The 20,614-nt window shown below is 27.0% G+C and overlaps 3 protein-coding genes and 1 pseudogene across 4 annotated transcripts; 3 read left to right on the top strand and 1 right to left on the bottom strand.

The window, feature by feature from the left end:
- Positions 1-183: 183 nt before the first annotated feature.
- Positions 184-2,407, bottom strand: MKS88_002698 (uncharacterized protein; the record flags this gene model as incomplete). The annotated part of the gene is made up of 3 exons (XM_067215729.1): positions 184-402; positions 1,647-1,900; positions 2,365-2,407. The coding sequence occupies 3 exons, from the start codon at positions 2,405-2,407 to the stop codon at positions 184-186; spliced, it is 516 nt and encodes a 171-aa protein (XP_067073279.1).
- Positions 2,408-6,656: 4,249 nt separating this feature from the next.
- MKS88_002697 (uncharacterized protein) lies at positions 6,657-9,946 on the top strand (the record flags this gene model as incomplete). The annotated part of the gene is made up of 6 exons (XM_067215728.1): positions 6,657-7,118; positions 7,741-8,112; positions 8,782-8,952; positions 9,160-9,265; positions 9,650-9,766; positions 9,903-9,946. The coding sequence occupies 6 exons, from the start codon at positions 6,657-6,659 to the stop codon at positions 9,944-9,946; spliced, it is 1,272 nt and encodes a 423-aa protein (XP_067073278.1).
- Positions 9,947-11,784: 1,838 nt separating this feature from the next.
- MKS88_002696 (uncharacterized protein) lies at positions 11,785-13,770 on the top strand (the record flags this gene model as incomplete). The annotated part of the gene is made up of 4 exons (XM_067215726.1): positions 11,785-11,925; positions 12,150-12,563; positions 12,789-13,236; positions 13,448-13,770. 4 exons carry the CDS (start codon positions 11,785-11,787, stop codon positions 13,768-13,770), a joined length of 1,326 nt encoding a protein of 441 aa, XP_067073277.1.
- Positions 13,771-14,930: 1,160 nt separating this feature from the next.
- MKS88_002695 lies at positions 14,931-20,253 on the top strand (annotated as a pseudogene). Its single transcript has 3 exons — positions 14,931-16,335; positions 16,932-17,459; positions 17,501-20,250. Coding segments are annotated over exons 1-3 (4,683 nt in total).
- The last annotated feature ends 361 nt before the right edge of the window (positions 20,254-20,614 follow it).

Here is a 20,614-nt window from a genome sequence, read left to right as displayed (position 1 = left end):
AAAAAAAAAAAAAAAAAATAGAAAACACTTGAGGAAGTTCCTGTTCCTTGCTAGAAATAAAAAGGAAGAAATTACGTTATTATGATTGACATTATAACTGTTTTTTTTTTTTTTTTTTTTTTTTTTTCTTCTTTTTTTTTTTCTTTTTTTTTTTTTTCTTTCCTTTTTTTGTTCTTTTATTCTTTATTGCTCTTCCTTCTTGTAAGTGAATTCCCTTTTATATCTCTTATTTTTTTCCTCGTCTAAAATGTATTTCACATTTTCATGATCTTCAAAAAATTGAATTTTGTTTGTGTTAATATCTCTTTCTTTTTTTTTCATTTGATATATTCCCCACTCCTGAATAATATACCTTTTTAAATAAAGAAAGTAAATTATTCCAAGAACACCAAATGATATTTTCTACAATTGAAAAGATCGCAAAAAGGTGTGTCAAGGAGGTATTAAATATAATGAAATGTAAATACGTGTTACAAAAGTGGGTACAAAAAGAAATAAAAAAAAAAAAAAAGGATTATGTTACGGGGATGGAAACCGAATATAAATACGAAAGAAAACGAGGAAATGTAGTTAGCAATAAGGCATGAACATATACACACATGTATATGTACATATATACGTATATATGTACGTACATAAGTATGTAAACGCATGTACCCATATATACGAACATAGTAGCTATATCAAGAGCGGTATGCATAAACTCATATTATAACAACAGTCTCTTAATGAATCCCTTATAAGAAACGAAAACTATAGCACAATTATGTAACGTATAAAAAAGGGAAATATTGCGGGAAAAAAAAAAAGAAGTAAACAAACTTATATGTGTACATATGTATGTATATATATATCAACACATTATCGTGTTTGCGTCATAAAATTTCTAGCATTTTCTTTCTTATCTTCTAAGCATTACCACTCCATTTTCCCAAAGAACCTTCTTCATTTTTATGAATTGACAAAGGTAGAAATCAATTTTCAATTTAACAAAAATGTTAATATAAAATTAATTTTTTTTTTTTTTTTCATAGTAAGATTATAAATATATACATTCCATATAAAAATTTTAAGCCATTCTTTTTTCGAGTATATGCTGAAAAAAATAGCAATGGGATTTATTCACTTACTACTTCAATTTTGGCTTAGCTTGGTTTAATTTTTTTTTTTTTTTTTTATTATTGTCATTTATTAATTTAATTTTGATCGTACTACCCATCTTATATGTACTTTAAATACAATTAAAAAGGGTAACACAGCAAAATATGTGTGTGTACTTAAAAGTACTTTAAATTTTAAAAAATAGAGCTCATATTAAAAGTTGACAATAGTAAATGAAAAAAAAAAAATAATGATATAAATTATGACGTAATAAAAAAAGAGAAAATTACGTAATACTTTCATAATATATATAATATGAATAATAATATACGTATAATATATTCATATGTATAATATATTCATATGTATAATATATGCATAATCAGCGAATACATATAAATATATGGCACCATGGCACATTATAATAAATTAAAATGGTAAATAAAAAAAAAAAAAAAAAAATTAAAAAATAAAGGCATAAAAAACTTGTTTTTTCTTTCTTAATGTTTTTCAGTTGCTGCCTTTCTTCTTTGCAAAATAACAACCTTCTGTATTTCCTCTCTCTTTGCTTTTCCTCTTTTATGTGTGCCTAATTTTTTTTTGGCATATTTTAAACTTCTTTTAGTTGAAGCTGAAGTTCCAATTTTTATCAATTCAATTAATCTTTTTTCATATGGACTAAAACCTGTAATTTCTCTAACTACATCTTTTATTAATTCCTTTCTTTTTGATATGGGCTTTTTTTTTTTATTTGCCTTCAAGTTCCTTTTTGTAACAATATGTCCACTGTTAAAACCAACTAAAGGGTTAAAAAAAAATATCCAAAATTGTATACACAGTGCAGAACTATTTCACATATGGTACACACGTAATACATACGTAGTACATGCGCAACATATGCATACATACATATAAAGACACATACGCTTTACAACGCACGAATGAAAATTCGTTTCATATTCACAGCATTATGAACACTTTATTTCTAAAAATATTAAATAGCCATGATGGGCAATATTTATCTTCATAATTATAGTTTGTTAAACGTATAAAACGGGATATATATATATATATATATATATATATATATTTTTTTTTTTTTTTTTTTCTCTATATTAAATGGCTTAATAGTGCTTCGAATTCATATATTTACATAAGTCAAAGCACATATATATATATATGTATATTTATTTATTTATTGTTGTGAATTTTGCTTATTGCCATGCAACACAGCTCCTCCTCTCCTCGATGAGTATAACTAACCTGCTATTCCACTTGCGGGCTTTATTGTTGATTTCTTCCCCATTTTTTTGCGTATCTAAGAATTATTTTTTCAAAATTTGATAAATTTGTTAAACAAGCAAATAGCTCATAAAAGTAGTACTGTATGACTATGTATGTATGTTTCTATGTATGTATGTATATATATATATATATATATATATAATACAATGAAATGCTTATTTTCGTTTTTATTTTTATTAACCAAATATTTTTTGGTAACTGGTGGCTTTTAACTTTATACGATGGATAAAACATGTAATTCTTTTTTTTTTCTTTGATTTTTTGCTTATTTTTATCGTTGGAAAAAAAAAAAAAAATTAACTTGTATAAGCGAAGAATTGTTTATATATGCTCCTTTACATATATACATGCCATTTATTATGCACGTTAAAAAAAAGGTGGGCAAAAAAAAAAAAAAAAAAAAAAAAAAAAAAGAAGAATACTGCCAATGTTATTTTTTAAATAAGCTAAAGGAGATACGCACACATAAATATAAATAATAAATCTATATATAGTTTCTAATTTTTGCTAAGCTATATACATTATATTGTTCTTTCATGATATATGTTTGAAATCACGTGAGACAAGGCTCATATTACGTTAACACTATTTTAATATTTTAATATTTTAATATTATTAAATGTAATTATATAAGCAACTCAATACCCTATTAGTGCTATCAGTGGTTACGCGACGCTACCTATTTTTTCATTATATGTAATAATTTATCATTATATATATATATATATATATATATATATATATATATATATATATATATATTTATTTATTATTTATTTATTTATTCATCTACTCATTTGTGCATACATATCACTGATGTAATAAAATTACTGACCATTTTCTTTAATGTGAATAACAAATAATACTTAAATTATTTTTATTTTATTTTAATTATCTTTTTTTCGTAATAATTTATTTTTTTTTCTTTAAATTTGAAAAAGTAGAAGATTAAAATTATTTTTTTAAGTACATAAAGTGTGATGAAGCATTTTTTAATATCGAATGTTAATTAAGCATTTTTTTTTTGTTTATTCCTTTATGTTAAATATTTCATTTTATAGATAAAACGTTTATTATTTGGGGGGAACAATTTGCTTACGCTTTTATAATTAAACATAAAATAGAAGGATGTATGCATATATTTATGTATGTTTGTTTGTATGTATTCATGTTATTTATGTATGTTCGTTTGTATGTATTCATGTTATTTATGTATGTTCGTTTGTATGTTGTATATATTCATCTATTTATGTATGTTCGTTTGTATGTATTCATGTTATTTATGTATGTTCGTTTGTATGTTGTATATATTCATCTATTTATGTATGTTCGTTTGTATGTATTCATGTTATTTATGTATGTTCGTTTGTATGTTGTATATATTCATCTATTTATGTATGTTCGTTTGTATGTTGTATATATTCATCTATTTATGTATGTTCGTTTGTATGTTGTATATATTCATCTATTTATGTATGTTTGTACGTATATATTCATCTATGTAATTGTATGTACATTTATACAACGATATATTATATACCTTCTCCATTGAAACATTTTCGCGAGTATATATTTCTGAAGGTAGATTAAAAAAAATATTCATTTTTAAATTGCCAAGGAAGTATGTTAACATAGCAGTAGTACTAAGATGTTTTTTATTATGATTATATCATATATGTATATGCGTAGACATGTGTACACGTGTATATCTCACGTTATGAAAGTATATAGTACGTGTGTTGTACGAATTGTACAGGAACACTATACATTGCATTAAATGAGCATTTATATATGTATATATATGTTTGCGCTATTATTATGGAAAAAATCTGCCCCTTCAGTATATTATTCTCATTTTTCCAATTTACACGAAAAACTTATTTCAAAAGAAATTTATAACTGTGCTATTAATTTTATTTTCAGTGATGAACTTTTAAATAATTGACAAGCATATGTCTGATACTAAAAGTAGTTGAAGATATTTCATAGTCTGAGAAAATAATATTAATAAGAAAAGGATAAGGAAAAAAGTGTCCGAGATAATAAATTAAGGCTGCATATTCTTTTCATTTATTTAAGATTGTACATGCAGGTGTATACACACATATATATATGCACACATAATAAGGATATCACCTCTTTGCATCATTATTAAAATTGGTAAAGAGAAAAAAAAATTTTAAAATAATTATCAGAAATATAATGAACTTAATGTGATGAAACGGTACATACATTATTTTCCCATTTTATAATAAAAAAATCTCTTAAATGTCCAAAAATATAACGTTAACTGATAAAGGGGAAAAAAAAAAAAAAATTCCCTTTTAGAATAAACCTTTTTTTTTTTTTTTTTTTCTTTTTTATGAAATCATTTGAGAATAAATAGTTAAGGAGCTTTTTTAATTATTCTTAAGTTTTCGTTTTGGATTGAAAAGATATACATGAACAAAGTACATGGAAGCATATATTTGTGAATATATTATATATATCTTTTCTTCATGTATGTAAAAAAGTAATGTGCTCCATCTTTTCCACTAAAATTTGTATACCTTCTTATTAATAATATTATAAAAGAACGCTTTTTTGGCGATTAATACGCGTTTTTTATATATGTAACGATTAAATATAATTTTTCGTCGGGTACATGGGATGAAGTGTATATAATTTAGTGAAAGTTAATATTTAATAAATGCGTTCGGCTTAAACAAAAGGAAATAAAATAAAACAATATAACATAAAATAAAATCGCATAACATGGTATGCCATTACGTAGAATGCCATAAAAAATACTAATAAAATTATCGTAGATAAAATGAAGGTATAATCTTGTTAAAATGTGATATGATAAAGAATAAAGATTACACAATAGCGTTGCAAAGGATTAATATCCAAATGATTTTGTTTATATTTAATTATCATATGTAACATATTATATATTAGCTATTTTTAAAATCCCATTTTTTATAAAGTGTAAAATCGCTAAATTTAACTAAGAGTATTATTATAAAACTTAAACCACTTATATAACTAAGGGTTTCTTTTTTTTCTTTTTTTTTTTATTATCTAGCTAAAGTAGATAAAAAATTAAAAAAAAAAAATTCAATATTAAAAATGAATTAATAATGTTTATGCTTCATTTATATATTGTGCATATAAATAAACTTACGTTTTATAAAAAAGAAATAAAGGTATACAATTTTAAAAAGATATTTATTTATCTATCGTGTATTTTAAAATAATATGCGGATACAAGATTTATTTGTTCCTTTTTAGAGAATTTTTTTCGTTTTCTTTTTGAAAGAGCTTTGAAGAGATTTGGATTTTTTTTTATTTGTTTTTGTAGTAAAGGATGCAAATGAATCTATTTTGTTATTTGTTATAAATACGTTTCTTACGAGAAGTGGAAACGAGTTAAAACACCTACTTAAATAGGAGAACAAAAGATATGAATATATTTATTAGTTATATGCATATTATATATATATATATATATATGTACGTACGTATGATTAATAAAAAATACCTGTAGAAAATGTATTATCTTTCAACATTTGGGTTAAATTTTTCAGTTCTTTCCAGAATTGCAGTGTTGATTTTTGCGTAATGCAATTTAAATTTTTTGTAAATAATTTTATTTGTGCATATCACAACTGTATTACTTTTGTTGAAAACGTCAACAACACGAGAATAGTTCAAGTCACTTTTTTTTTTTTTTTTTTTTTTTTTTTTTTCATATCATAAAAGTGAGTAAGTTTTTAAATTTTTTATGCTTATAGAATATCCTATAGGAAATTCTTATTTTTGCCATATATATTGTGCGAAATGTTATATGCTATGAAAATTAAGCTTGAGGAGTATGTACCTTAAACATATATACATATATGTATATGTATGCCTATGTACATATATATTTATGGATATTTGAGTTTTTAATTTCTGCACAATTTGCCAACCAAATGGAGAGTAAGAGCAAAGTATTCTTTAAGTAAATTTTTTTTTTTTTTTTTTTTCCTTTTTTATTTCTCAAAATAACGTATACCCAATTTTTTATGTGTATTGCACACCCGTTTCTTGTTTACTTGTAGTTACCTATGACTAGTGTATAGGAAGTTTTTATATATGCATTTTTCGTTCTTTCATTTATTCATTCATTCATTTATTTATTTTATATAACATTTTACAATATTGTACATTTTTATACTGACTACAACGCTAGTCACCATTAACTTTTCCTTTCAATTTAAATAAACATGGCAAAATTGAAGATTAGACAAAAATTCAAACACTCCAGAACGTTAGAAGACGATTTTAAAAATACTATAGTCATAAAAAACAAGTTATTAAAAAAAAAGAAAAAAGGAAAGAAAGCAAGTGAGAGAAATGTAAAAGGAAAAGGAAAAGGCGATGACATGCGTAAAATATTGAATCTAGCAAATAAACAAAATGAAGAAGAAATATATTCAGATTATGGATACAAAACAGATGAAGAAAATTCTGAACAGGTCGACAAGTTTTTGGAATTTAACGATGACATAGAAGAACAAATAAGTGATAATACAAAAATAGCGGAGTCAAATAATAATGCGGATATTAATGAACTGGATAAATGCAACAATATATTAGAAGATCTTAATATAAAAATAAATAAGAAAGTGTGTGAAAAAACGGACAGAAAAAGCAATAAGAAGGAGCACATTGATCCACCTGAACAAGTAATAATTTTTTTATTAAAAATAGAGGAAAAAAAAAAAAAAAAAAAAAAATGAAAATAGTACAGAATGGAAAAAATAGCAAAATATAGGAAAGCAAAAATTCAAATATAAAAGTGCGAAATGAGAATTTTTTATTACGAGCAATTTTATTTTATGTAAATATGTACCTACCCATATTTTTGTGATGAGTATGTACATATTTTATTTTATTTTTTTTAGTAAAGATAAAAAAGAAAAAAAAATAAAATAAAAATAAAATTGCTTAAAATAAAGTAGATACAAACCACAGGGTATAAACGTGTTTTAAATTTTGAATAGTTTATGCAGTACAATTTTGTACACAATATGAGAGAAGTTTACTTCCTTAGGAGGATTGGGCTTTCGTAACATCTCATAAATGTGCATATATGTACACACATATATATATATGTATATGTGGAAGTATACACGAGCGGCAGCACATATAGCTTAAATGTATTTTTTGCTGCCATGTATTATCGTGTAAAGGGTATTACACGATACTCTTTTTTTTATTTTTTTTTTATTTTTTTTTCATTTTTTTTTTCATTTTTATATTTATTCTGGCAATGCTTGAGACCTCTTTGTTATTATTTTAATATAGGGCAATAAATTAAATTCGTTGGTTGAAAAATGTTATAAAACTATAGGAGAAGTATTGGCGCAATATAAAAAAGGGAAATTACACAAGGCACTTACACTTTTGGTTAAATCACCAAAATGGTTTGACCTTCTTTTATTAACAAATCCGAAGGAATGGACAACTCAGGCAACTTTTGAAGTGACAAAACTTTTTTCATCAGGACTAAAAGAGAAGGATGTTTATATATATTATGAACATATTTTACTTCCAATAATTTTGGAAAATATTGAGGAAAACAAAAAATTAGATTCATTTCTTTATAAAACATTAATAAAAGCGCTATACAAATCGAAGGCATGGTTTAAAGGAATTCTATTCCCCGTGTTACAGATGGTATGGGAGAATATGCTCATAAATGTGTGTTTCCATAAGTATATGTGTACATGCATATGTGCCATATACGGATATATTTTTATATGTGCGAAAAAATTATGATCTTAGTTACACAAAAGAATTTCGAATTAATTGTGAGATGAATTTTATTCAAATGATGATTAGTCTTGTCTAATTTAAAAAAAAAATGAAGACAATTGTACTGCCCCAAACTGATTAAATCGCAATTAATAGAAAAACAAATAACGTTTATTTGCATGAAATTCAATTTTGTTTCTCTCATATGGCTGTTGATGAAGTGTTTTACATAATTCTCGTGTGTATGTACCTGTGTATGTATTTGTGTAGTACCTGTGTATGTACCTGTGTATGTACCTGTGTATGTACCTGTGTATGTACCTGTGTATGTACCTGTGTATGTACCTGTGTATGTACCTGTGTATGTACCTGTGTATGTACCTGTGTATGTACCTGTGTATGTATTTGTGTAGTACCTGTGTATGTACCTGTGTATGTACCTGTGTATGTACCTGTGTATGTACCTGTGTATGTACCTGTGTATGTACCTGTGTATGTACCTGTGTATGTACCTGTGTATGTACCTGTGTATGTACCTGTGTATGTACGTGGATCCATTCAAATGTGTATGTGCTTGTTTTTAATATTTAGGAATGCACAAAAAAGCAGTTAATAATTTTTGGAAGCGTAATTCAAAAAATGAGTATTTCAATCAACACGGTAATTGATGGCTTAAATGAAATTTTTACCTTTCCATGGAATACCAATATCTCTTATTTATTAATTATTTTCTTTAACAAAAAATATGCCTTTTCTAAAGAAGTAAGAAGAAGCAAATGAAAACAGCTTAAATTTTATCATATAACATTTAAAGTTCGTTTTTCATTAAGTTATATAACACGATGTTGTGTCCTCTTTTGTCATGTACAAGTGTGTATAATTTGTATATAATATGTTTGTATATATGTGTATGCACTTATTCCCTTATGCTTAATTACACTTACGCAATGTGCATCTTTTTCTATTTAGTTTATTAAAAAATGCGTTGAATACTTTGTCAATTTTGAGAAATATGCTGACCCTTTGACAATAAATTGGCACAAGTCTTTGTTAACCCTTGTTCAGAATTATAGAGGTACCTTTTTCTTTTTTTTTTTTTTTTTTAATTTCTTACAAAATGTTTACACTGTATGTTGTATAAGTGGCACTATTTGCCCATTCATCAAAAAGAGAAAAAGGATTTTTTTTTTTTTTTTTTTTTTTTTTTAATGATGAAATCATACGCTTGGCATCTGAAAAATTTATTTTGAAGATAAGTTTTTAACCAGTTATCCCTATCTGATAAAAAAAAAAAAAAATTAGCTATCCTTTTTTTCTGAACTGTTCATATTTTTTTTTTTTTTTTTTTTTGTTGCAAAAAAAGGAGTTGATAATTATGTATTTGTACATATAAATAGATAGATGAGTAATATGTACGTTATTATGAACATAATTTGTTTTTCCTGTCTTTTTTAAATAGGCCTAATGGAAGAGGTACACATTGATAAATTGAAATTCCTGTTGAAGAAAAAAAATCATCCACTGATTACAAGTGAAATACTGAAGTATATGTATTCATCAACTTCCCTAATTAACAGTAATGCGCTTATGCACTTTATATGAAAATGCGAATGTGCTATGTAAATTAAACAGTTGTTGATTTTCGTACTTTTGTATATTATTTCTTGTACATATGTTCTTATCATTTTTGTTATATTTTTCCTTTTTTTTAGAAATAAAAGAACTAACTATCAATAATGATGAAAAGAAGGTGTAAAGAATGTAGTGTAACTTGGCTTGGAAATCTTCATACATCGTTTTAACAAACGTCTTAGGAAGTAGACTTTTTTTTTCCTTTTTTTTTTTTTTTTGTTTTAATTTTAACTTGAGTAATGTATATTGACATATTAAAAGAGTATATATTTATATATATACATATATGCCCACACATATTTGAGGAAATGTAGTCACCACAGTAAAGGTAATAGAAAAACAAAAGTTGTTATGAGAATAGTGTATATCATTTATTATGCAATAAATTAACCAAAGTGCGTGCATTTGTATGTATATGTGAATGTATATATACATATATGCTCTTTGAATGAGCTGTGAATATAATAAAAATATTAAAATGATGAATCCAATCAGTTCTGCTTCTGATATAAAGCTTGATGATTAATTGCTTAACTGATTTAATATTTTTTATTATATGTAACTGAGTATGTACATATATAAATATGTATATGTGTTACGCGCATATACATGTATGTGAATTTACACATATATGTGTTAAGTTATCATATTTATTATCACAAATGAGTACGTTGACAGTTTAGCGCATAAGGTAATGCTTATTACCTTTTAAATGAATACATTGTATTTTTTTAATTAACCATTTGACCATCTATTACGTTTTTTAAAATGTTCAATATGAAGAAGGAGAAAAAAAATAACAAACCTTTTCTAAAATTTTTTTTTATAGTATGAACATGTTCATATATAATCAAATTGAGACTCGTGTGAATATAAGAATCATTGTGATATACTGTCATATTATAAAATGATCAAAGAATGCATTTCAACTGCATATACGTATGTGTGTATTTATGCATGTATGTATTTATGCATGTATGTGTATGCTTATATAATTATACAAGAGAATACTTTATTAATTTAGAATAATGGAGAAGCACTGGTATTTTAAGACAAAGTTTGCTTTTTATTTATTTATTTACTTATTTATTTATTATTTATTTTTTTTTTTTAGATTCTTTTGACCAGGAGGAATTGGAAACGCCTTCACGCCCATTTGCTTTAAAGTCAAGAGTCCTTTTTTTTTTTTTATTTTATTTTAATATTGATGAACTTTGGAAAATTGTGTTTATTTTTTTTTTTTCCCTATTTTGTTATATCATACTTTGTTATGCCAAATATAGGCATACCTTACTTTGTTATACATCAGTTTGTTACACCATACTTTGTTTTATTTTTCTCCTTTTTTATTTTATTATTTTTCTCTTTTTTTATTTTATTATTTTTCTCCTTTTTTATTTTATTATTTTTCTCCTTTTTTATTTTATTATTTTTTTCCTTTTTTTTTTTTTTTTTTTTTTTTTTTTTTTTTTTTTTTTTTTTTTTTTTTTTTTTTTTTTTTTTTTTTTTTTTTTTTTTTTTTTTTTTTTTTTTTTTTTTTTTTTTTTTTTTTTTTTTTTGTTAACATTATTTGATTAATATTTAAAAAAATATGACTAGTTATAAAAAATTAAAATGAAAAGACATATTTCAACATATCAACATCATCTGGATAATTAACAGATATTATTTCAACATGAATATATTTTTATCTCTCTTTAAATAAATATGCAGCATTGTAGTTTTATTACAATGGGGGTATTGCCTTTTTGTAATTTTGAAAATTTGTAATGTGTGCTATGTGTAACTATTTACACACTTTACTATTGAGCTGAGTAGCCATTTTAAAATTTTCCTCGTTTGATAACGTTAACACAAAGGGGAAAGAGAGATATTAAAGGGCTGAAGCAGAAAGAGAGCACAGAGTAGTAGTAGTAGTAGTAGTAGTAGTAGTAGTAGTAGTACATAAAGGTAGAGAAATATATGGCGGTAGAAAGACCAAGAGAGCAAGAAAAGGGGGAAACAATGGAGGCAAAGTTCATTGACGTGGAAGCTAAAATTTTGTACAATGTTATAGAGACGTTCGAAAAGAAAATAAAAAACTTGTCTTTCATAAATGAGGAGGTACACCCATAGACGCATTATATATATATGTTTACGTCGGCATATATATGTACATGTGTGCTCCTCTATGTAGTGCAGATATGTACATATTACACTATGGATAATTGTGTTCATGAAATTGGATCTTCCTAATTGTGTTGTAACAAAAAAAAAAAAAAAAAAAAAAGGTATAACACATATCATAAGTGTGCATGTATGTGGAAACGTTTGTTAAAATTATGTAGGTTTTGGAAAAGTTAAACGGCAGTGGATTAAACGAGATGCCTGAGGAATTTTTGATTTATTTTAAGGATATAATAAAACTAAATAAATTGTATGAACACACTCAAGTAATAAGAAGTGAAGAAGAAGAAGAAACACAAGATGGAAATGCTAGCGAAGAAGATTTACAAGATGATTGTCTTTGCATTTATAATGAACACGAAGAATTGCTCAAAAAAATAAAAAATTATTGTGCATCATTATGTAACATATTTAAAAAGAATCATAAGCTCATTAATACTTTAAATTCTTTAAACGATAAGGAAAATCATGATTTCTACAAGTTTCTTCACATCATTACCAATTTGAAAGTTATCAAAAAAAAAAAAAAAAAAAAAATAGTGAAAAATATTCAAAATAGAGCAAATAGGCAAAACGTAACAGAGTAATGGTCAAAGAAAAATGCTTCGTTAGGAAGTGCAACGTTAAAAAAAAGACATATATACAACCGATTTTTTCTTTTTTTCTTTTTTTTTTTTTTTTTTCACTATCTTCTTTCTCTTATATTTTTCTCCTTCACTTTCTCTTGCTTTTTTCTCTTTCTTTTTTTCCCCTTTTTTTTCTCTTCTTTTTTTCCCTTCTTTTTTCCCTTTTCCTTTTAGGACATATTTCTCACCAAATTCCAAACGACGGCAGAGGAAAATTTTAAGAGGAGTGAACGAATGGATGAGTTAAAGGAAGAAGAAAAAAATATACAAGTTGAAGAGAAAAAATTAAATGATGAGTTAGAGTACATTCGAAAGAAAAGTCAAAACGAATTGAAAGAGTTAGAGCGCATTTTACAAAACAAAGAAAAAGAATTAGACGAGTTAAAACAATGTTCAGAAGAAAATATCAAAAAGTTAATAAACAAAATGCCAACAAATAATGTATCAGATGATTTGGAAAATATAAATTCTTTATATGAAAAAACAAAAAATGTTTATGAGAATCATATAAGGACATACCAAGATTTGGAGGTAAACTTAGTGAAAAAAAATAAATTACTAGAGCTTGATATACAGAATTACATCAATACGATCGATAATGATATCACTACCATGGATGCTGGTAATGCACTACAAACAATACAACGCATGTGATTGTGAACATCTGCATCATGGCGTTTGTTATCGTGGGTGAACTTCTGCATATGCTCTTCAACTGACTTATCGCTCTGCTTGAAATGAGTACATTGAGTTAGTCCATTCTGCTATATATCTATTTTGTTTATCTCCGCTTCTCCTTCTTTTCACATCTTTTCCACATCTTTTCAAAACAGAGTTAGAAAAGTGCAGAAAAGAATTACAGAAAAACAAGATGGCGGAGAAGGAATTGGACTCAATTATAATTAGAAAAAAAGCAGAAGAAGAAGAAAAGCAATTTTTAAAAGAGTTAACTGAAAAAAGAAAAAAAATCATTCAGAAAAAAGAAAAGGAAAATAATGATGCGGCGGTTATTATACAGTCGTACATTAGAGCAGTCAAGGAAAGGTACTCATTATGTGAACACGAAAAAAAAAAAAAAAAAGAAAAAGAAAAAGTGAGGACCGCAATGACTAACAAAGAAAAGGACACAACATATGGAAAAATGGGATGGGGTTGATCTGCATAGACTGAAACGAGTTAGGGTGAAACAAAATGCCGTTCTTCTAAAAGAATACATTTTTTTGTCTCCATTTTTAAAAAGGAACTGAAACACATAGTTTATGAAAATAAAGCATGTTATGCTTGTAATAAATTTTTATATATGTTACTGATGCTTGTTCAATGGCAGAAATCAAAATTAGCATGAACGAGTATTTTAAAATATAGAATGATGTTGCGGTTTATAGTGTGCAAGTAATTTTTTTTTTTTTTTTTTTTTTTTTTCTATTCCATTATTTATCCCTTTCAGTGAGAAAAGTTAACCTGTGAGAACTACTATTTATGCATAAAAAAAAAATAAGGGATTTTACGTTATTACGTTATTGCTTTATTGCGATATTAATTTTTACGTTTTCATTTTTTTTTTTTTTAATTTATTTCCCATTTTAGTGGTGCAGTGCACCCAGTGTTGATCGGCACATTGTGTGGAATATTTTTGTATTTATGAAAATAAAACTAAATAAAATAAAGCGAAGTAAGATGAAATGAAAAAAGCAAAATGAGGTAAAATAATGCAGAATAAGATGACATAGACAAGAAAAATAATATAAAAACAAAAAGAAAAAAAAAAAAAAAAAAAAAAAAAAAAAAGCGTAGATAAACAAGAAAAAAATAAGGATAATAGTGTTCTTGTGTTAAATTATTTAAACAATTTATTCCACGCATATTGGCAAAAGAACGAAAATAAAAATACGATAAAAATAAAATAAGTGCTTCATTAATTTTCATTTTGTAATGATGATTTGTAATATACTTTTTTTTTTAATTTTTTGTGTTTGTCTTTTTTTATTTTAACATTTATGCATACATTTTAGCTATTATGTGTTTTTTATAATTTTCAAGTGATGTACTGATCTTTTTTTTTAAATCATACGCGTCGTTATGACATATCCCTTTTCTTTTTTTCAATTTTGTACGCAAGCAGAGGGAACAACAGAACTCCTTGCAACGCACGCACGAACATATACACACGCCGGAAGCACAAACACGTGTATGTATAGCAAATACAAACACGTACACGTGCCGCTCACTCAAACGAACTAGGCAAACCTTCCCATACTTGAGGTCCCACTGGACAAGGGAACGAAAAGAGAAAACACGAAAGGACAGGTGAACAAGATGAATGAAATGAACAAGATGAATGAAATGAACAAGATGAATGAAATGAACAAGATGAATGAAATGAACAAGATGAATGAAATGAACAAGACGGATGATATAAACAAGATGAACGAAATGAACAAGATGAACGAAATGAACAAGATGAACGAGGTGAACGAGATAAACAAGATGAACGAGGTGAACGAGATAAACAAGATGAACGAGATGAACGAGATAAACAAGATGAATGAGGTGAACGAGATAAACAAGATGAACGAGGTGAACGATATAGACATAGACGAATACAACAAGAACATAATTCAAGAACTGAATGCCGCGGAAGAGGAAGGCGAGTTATCCCTATCTATGTTTCTTCACGACCTAATAGAGATCGATATAGAGTCTAATTTTAGTTTTACTTATAAAGTTATAGATAGAATGATGAATATATGTATTAACTCGTTAAATAGTCATTTAATATTGTTAGCTGATGAGTGCATATACTTTATTCGGTACAGTGTAAATAAGTGCATTAACATAGAAGAAGTAGATGAAATTTTTTTTAAAAAATTAAATATTATAATAAACATATGTTTAAATGAAAAACAATTCTCTAATGATAGTTTTTTATTATTTGAAAGAACTTTTTTTTTTTTTGTTATTGATATAAATAATATTGTACCATTAAAGGAAAAGTGGAAAATATATAATATCGAATTGGCTTCATTCTATTCCTCTTTATTACATATCGTATCATTTCATTTGTCTTTATTTAATGAAATAATAAATAATATAAAAAAGGAAAAAGACATTATTATAACTAATAATAGACATATACAGATAGGTTGTTCTCGTATTAAAATAATAGAAATAGCATTAGATTTATTGCTACTCCTATTTCATAATGTAGATGAGGTTAATAATATATCAAGTTTAGATAGCTATATTAATAATATAATAAAACAAATTGAAATTATACCTGACATTGAAATAAAAAAAAAAACTCGCTCTTTATTTAAACGTATACATAAACTAGTACCAGAAAAGGATAGAATTAATTTATCATCACTAAACCTTATAGCAACCTTAATAACTAAAAAAAGGAATTACTTCCTTACATTGACAAAAGAAAATAATATTAATTTAAATTATTTAAAATATAATTCATATATATATCTGAGCAATAGCAGTCTTTCTTTTCATACTTCTGCCATTACAAATGACCATGGAAATAATACTACAGAGCAAATTATTTTATCACCTAAAGGATATAAAGGAAATCTACTCATTAACTTTTTTTATGCATATTTCTATAACACAAAGAATAAATTGCTTATCGTTTTGTCTTATGATAGAGTCAAAATATACAGTGATGACCAATCAAAAAAAATTGTTTTCTCTCTTGGCAAAAGTGACGCACTAGGTTAAGCAATAAATCAGTTTTGCACAGCTGCGGCTAGTGTGCAATGATCCACGTGTGCATACATATGTATACGCATGAACGTGTATGTACACTTAACAACGAGCAGTTATCATACCCTGATTTATGCTTTGTAAAAGGGGCGTTACATCTCCGTGTGTTTAGCTTCACGATGATTCGCTGTGCTGTACTATATTTCCCTCTATCGTGTTACATTCCTTTTGTTGAGTTTTTTTTTCATTCTGATATTCTGCATCCTGCTTGTTATACATACATGATGTTTTACCCTCTCTGCATTGTAGCTCTATATATGTACCGCTATATATGTATCGCTATATATGTATCGCTATATATGTATCGCTATATATGTATCGTTATATATGCACCTCCATATATATGTATCGTTATATATGCACCTCCATATATATGTACCTCTTCTTATGTACCACTACTTAAGTAATATTTGCTGCCTACCTGCACAAGTATCCACGCAGGAGTAGTCTCCATTTTGTATTTCCTTTCCCAAGAGAAAGATACTAAGTGATATTTTTCTTGGGCCCTGTTTTTACTTCCTTCTTTTTTGTTTGTCCTTTTTCCAGGAGTACTATCGAACAAGTTGAGAGAGCAGTTTGAGGACCGCCTATTACAAAATGTTGAGTTACAAATAAAATTCAATTCAGAGTCTACAAAGAGAAAAATTTTTGATATAATAAAGAATATAACTGAGCTTGAGACGACTGTGTGCGATGATAAAGAAGAAGAATTGATATATGAACAGGATAGTATTCATCTTAAGGAGAACAACAATCTATATTTAAATAAACGTAAACATGATGGTATGAATGAAATTTATACAAATAATATTTTATTTAATGATAACAACAAAAGTACAGAAAAACTGATAAGGAGAAAAGTAAGTTTCGCTACAACTAAAGAAATATGTTTATTGACTGAGGACACACCTATGGGTACAAGAACAATGCTACTAGAGCAGTCATTAAACCATGTAAATGATAGAAATGAAAATGATAATATACAAGATGCGCATGATTTGGACAGTAGTCAGGATAATCATAATAAATATAGTAATGATAGCAATAATGGCAATAATGGTAATCATAGGGATTGTACTGATTATCCTACTGACTATAATTTGCCCAATGTTCAGAAAAAAAAAAAAAAAAAAGAAAAAAAAAAGAATTCCATAGAGAACAGTTACTTAAAAAAGACGTAAATAAACAAAAACTACTATTATATAGTAGCTGCATCAGTGAGTTTGAAAATGATTCATTTAGAGTTAAAGGGAATGATGCCGAGAAGAAACAACAACAAGGGGGTGGAATGCTCAAGGTTAGTTACGCAACAACGAAGGACTTATTCGGTGAAAATTTTGCCTACAATGAGGATGACAACAAGGATAGCGAAATTGCAAGCGCTGCCAACAGTAGCATAGACAATGATATAGATAATTACATGAACAACAATATAGAAAGCGATATAGGTAGTAACGTCAACAGCTATGTCAATAGCGACTGTTACTACACAAAATGCAAAGAAACAGGAAGCGGTATCTCCTTTGACGATTCGTTAAAAGTGAACAATCAGAACCTTGTAAAAACGCTTAACGAAAGTGGCGAAAAATGCTCTAAAATATTAGAATTATATGATAGGGTAAACGAAGGGATAGATGGTAACCCCCCTTCTGTTGATCTTTTTAATGGGAATATTATCAAAGAGAACACTCCCATTGAATTAAATACTAGAGCTATTAAAAGACATGCGTATGTGTGTGAGGAGAGTGGGCATTGTTGTAAGGAAGAAAAACAAGAGAGTCAAAATATAGAAGTTTCTCATATGTCCAATATAGTGCAAAATGATGCAAATGAAGGAGTAATACATTCAATAAACGGAGATGAAAGCGAGCCGATTAAGCTAAGACGTAGGGATTTGCATTATTCGCTTAATTCACATTGTTCGCGTGATGCTCATGATGATACACAGATTAACAATAAAAACAATGGAGTTCTTCGAAACAGGACTGACAGAGGTAGCAATAATAGAAGCAATGCCCCCGAAGACGGGCATGATGTACTTAAAAAGGGAAACTCGTGTGAAGGGAGGAAAACACCTAATGCTACGGTTAGTGCTACGGCTACTACTTCGGCTACTACTACGGCTACTACTACGGCTACTACTGATAATATTACAACTAATGCTGATAATATTACGACAACTAATGCTGATAATATTACTACAACTAATGCTGATAATGTTACGACAACTAATGCTGATAATATTACTACAACTAATGCTGATAATGTTACGACAACTAATGCTGATAATGTTACGACAACTAATGCTGATAATGTTACGACAACTAATGCTGATAATATTACGACAACTAATGCTGATAATATTACGACAACTAATGCTGATTCGAAAATAAATGGAAGTAACAATAATAGTAGTAATACTAATAATAATAACTCTAGTGCACATGAAGATGAAAAGACATTGCAGAGTACTAAACAGCAGTGTAACAAAAATGGAATAAAGAACACACAGTTTAACAATAGAGTTAATGAAACTAATTTGGGTGGGAACAAACGATTAGATAACATCGATTCATTAGAATGTGGTTCAATAAATAGCAAGGAATGTAATATATCGAGACGACCAGTAGATATAGTAAAGAAAATCCTGAATTATGAGGAAAAACAAAAGCATATTGATGAGTGCATACATAGTTTAAGCAAATATAAGAAAAACGATAAAGAGCTTCATATATCAAGTAATACAACAAAATGCAATGACAACAGCAGCTCTTTTTTAATAAAGCCGTCTAACATGATTACTACACGTATGAATCAGGAATGTGTAACAACTGCTCAAAAGAGATTTAAAAGAAGTAGAATATACTTAGAAAGATCTTCGAAAGTTAGGAAGTTCAATAATGATACAGCAGTGACTATAGATGCGGGGACTAGCCAAAGAAACAACAATGATGATGCAAAACAAAGGAAACGATTTAGAAATGGTGAGGAAAATGAGATCATACATGAAGTGGATGGCACAAGTGGAACAGCGGATTACTCCGAAATTGTAAACATTATAGGGAAGGACGAACCGAGTAACGAATTACTGTTAAATGATGAGGGGGACGATGTGCACATGATAGAGGCCACGGTGGAACCGACCTTTTCAGTTGGCGTGATTGGCCCTGTTGACCAAGTTGGCCTAGTTGACCAAGTTGACCCAGATGGCCTAATTAACCCAATTGGCATAGTTAACCCAATTGGTATAGTTAACCCAATTGGCATAGTTAACCCAGTTAATCCAGGACTAGTTACCCCAATTGACGTGCCAAACTCAAATGGGAGGAGTCAGCAAAGGCTGAGATCTTCGTACCACATTGACAAACCATGTTCGAGCAGTAAAAACAACAAAAGAATTGCAACAAACAGCTGTACAAATATGAACGAAGGGCATTTAAAAAATAATACTGATTCACCGTATCCCATAAAAAAAATAAAATATAATTATTACGACTCAGCGTTTCTACATTTATTAAAAAAGGAAGATAATTTAGAAAATTTGTCAGCTAAATATTTGATTAAAGCATATACATTAATTCAATATAATAAAAGATATATACATATACAAATAGTTGACTATTTCAGATATATAAGAAAAGAAATCTTGTTATATTATGAAAAAATAAATATAAAATATATTAAATTGTTAAACGAAATACAAGCAGAATATGATATGAAATTTCAGAATATTGTATCAAAATATTCAAAACGTTTAGCAGCATATAGAAAAAAAAAAAAAATGTTAATATGGAAAATATGCCTATACCTATTGATATACACATTATTAATGGAAAACTTAAATGTCTTTATGAAACGTTTAACATAGTTCAAAGAACTATGATGGACAAAATTTCAAACTCGAAAATTGTCATGAAATACAAGCAAAGTGATATATACAGTCCTTCATTTTCTTTGGGAACTATTATATCATAATGTTCTGTGCAGTAATGTGTCTTGATAAAATTTGCTTTTTTTCACCATGTTATTTTGTCAATTTTGTAAATTTTTTTTTCCTTTGATTTTTCATAAAATTGCATAGGGATTGTCTTTCTTGTCCGCTTCTCATTCGCTTGCTAATCACCTCACTTTTTTTCCTTTTTTTTTTTTTTTTTTTTTTTTTTTTTTTTTTTTTTTTTTTTTTTTTATGAGTTAAATTGTATTTTTTATGAACAGCTTGTTGCACACAA

Source organism: Plasmodium brasilianum, chromosome 9 (assembly GCF_023973825.1).
Source record: "Plasmodium brasilianum strain Bolivian I chromosome 9, whole genome shotgun sequence".
NCBI lineage: Eukaryota > Apicomplexa > Aconoidasida > Haemosporida > Plasmodiidae > Plasmodium > Plasmodium brasilianum.
This window is presented reverse-complemented; position numbering and strand designations above follow the sequence as displayed.